The following is a 1,915-nucleotide window of genomic DNA, read 5'->3' as shown; positions in this document are numbered from 1 at the left end:
TGACTATGGCGTGCTGTTTTTCAGTTCGTTTACCTGCATATTTTCAGTAAGTGAGATATTCATATATTTCATGATTTGTTAGCTTCCTATCACCTGATTAGTCCATTTTCTCTCTAGATCACACCATGTTGGCTGATGCTGTCCTGCCTCTTAGGCTTTTCCCTGGCTGAGGTTCAGGTACGGACACACTGTTGACATGCTTCTTGCTTTTTTACTACATGCATTGCAGGTGAGATACCTAGATGATCATTGAAAACCTTATTTCTCATGTGAAATATCATTATTAAAAAACACGGCCGTTTCTTTTGTTAGGATTACCAAGTATGTTACAAGGGACGTAGCGTTGCTGAAATCAAATGCATGAAGGTGGACGTAGACCGCCTTGCCATGAAGGTTCATTTTCACATGCCTGAATCCGATGACTTCGATGATGTGGAGACTCTGGAGGATTATAGCGTGGTAAATATTACTTGTCAGGTTATCACTGAGTACACGATGCACCGAAATACATTTTTTATCTCTGTTTTTCGTTGTTGATTTTGCTGAATTGATTATGCATTAGAAGTTCTTCTGTACATTTATAGACACATTTCATGATAAATGCCTAAAAGTTAATGTATTTCGTAGGGTCTAGCAGCATCCCGAGTGGTATCGCAGGAGGCGTGTTACGTGAGGCGACTCGTTAAATCTTTCGAGCAACAAGTAGCCTTCATCAAAGGCCATCAAGACGATGGCATGAGGGTTGAGTCTGACGTCAGAGTTTCCGCTGTTTCCCTCGACAATCCTGAGGAGGAGATCGGTTCGGATCTTGCCAACTTCTGTGGCGACCTTCCCGTTTACAAACTGGTGAGTGAAGAACAGAATGAGAGTGTGCAAGACCGTCGTCAAGTGAGCGTGACTTTCACCCGCTGCGTCCTATTGTGTTTCATTCCCACCTGCTTTACCACCACGCTCACGCTCCCCACTGGTGGCACCATAACCTTCGGCTGGCTTTTCTTTGGCTAAAATAATTGTTTAAGGGACAATGTTGACCTTGTAATTTACGCAAAAAGAAGTCTCTTTTACCTATCTCGAAGATGCACACTCTTGATTAAAAACTGCTGCATTTCAACGTGTTTTCTATGTACCTTTCATATAGAAACTTTGGTGTATATAGACATATAAGTGCGCACGCTGCACAATGAATTGATAACGAACGTATTTCCTTGTTATACCGTTTTGTTGATTTTCATTCGTCATTCTTATTGTTTCATGCTATACACAACATACATAATACTTACAATACGAACATATACAATACATCCTCACGCACACACACATACACATACACACAACAAAGGATCAAATTCACCCAAGGTAAACGGAAGTTATCTTGCCTACCAGCAAAACAATATAAAGGAAAGAACACAAGAAATGAGTTATAGATAAGATAAAAGTAAACCCTTTAACTCTTTGTGTTCAAATGCCGTTACAGTAGAGTAGAATCTTTTGCACGATAAACAGAAACCAATGACTTCTCGCTGGTGAACCAAACAAAAAATAAAAAGGTCTGTCGCTCCGGAATAACAATACTGACTGATAGTAGTGTCACCCATAGTCATCTTACGCGGCTATAAACAATATGCTTCAGTTTGGCCATAAATTCTATATCAGAAAACCACTAAAATAAAAGTATTGGGTATTATCATTTCAAAGATAAGTAAATTTGTCCTAATAGAGAATAAAGTGTAAACAAATTTCTTTGAAAGAACAATATAATTTGAGCACCAAATATTACAAAACGTTTACGCAAAATGCAATATGGTTTTCCTTTGAAAGTATATATATGTGTATGTGTTTGTGTATATATATATATATATATATATATATATATATATAATATATAATATATGTATATATATATATATATATATAT

At 37.3% G+C, this 1,915-nt stretch overlaps 1 protein-coding gene across 1 annotated transcript; it reads left to right on the top strand.

The window, feature by feature from the left end:
* Nucleotides 1-108: 108 nt before the first annotated feature.
* On the top strand, nt 109-1,111 carry LOC119595707. The gene is made up of 3 exons (XM_037944819.1): nt 109-177; nt 313-459; nt 628-1,111. Exons 1-3 carry the CDS (start codon nt 136-138, stop codon nt 1,003-1,005), a joined length of 567 nt encoding a protein of 188 aa, XP_037800747.1. The 5' UTR covers nt 109-135; the 3' UTR covers nt 1,006-1,111.
* The last annotated feature ends 804 nt before the right edge of the window (nt 1,112-1,915 follow it).

This window comes from Penaeus monodon, chromosome 36 (assembly GCF_015228065.2).
Source record: "Penaeus monodon isolate SGIC_2016 chromosome 36, NSTDA_Pmon_1, whole genome shotgun sequence".
Classification (NCBI taxonomy): Eukaryota; Metazoa; Arthropoda; class Malacostraca; order Decapoda; family Penaeidae; genus Penaeus; species Penaeus monodon.
The sequence above is the reverse complement of the archived record's forward strand: the minus strand, read 5'-3'. Positions and strand labels throughout refer to the sequence as shown.

Bases quoted from the DNA above. Each gene is read 5' to 3' on its own strand.
- LOC119595707 (XM_037944819.1), top strand. From the start codon at position 136: ATGCTGTCCTGCCTCTTAGGCTTTTCCCTGGCTGAGGTTCAG. The intron at 178-312 runs GTACGGACACAC...TTCTTTTGTTAG, and splicing joins TTTCCCTGGCTGAGGTTCAG to GATTACCAAGTATGTTACAA. The intron at 460-627 runs GTAAATATTACT...TGTATTTCGTAG, and splicing joins CTCTGGAGGATTATAGCGTG to GGTCTAGCAGCATCCCGAGT.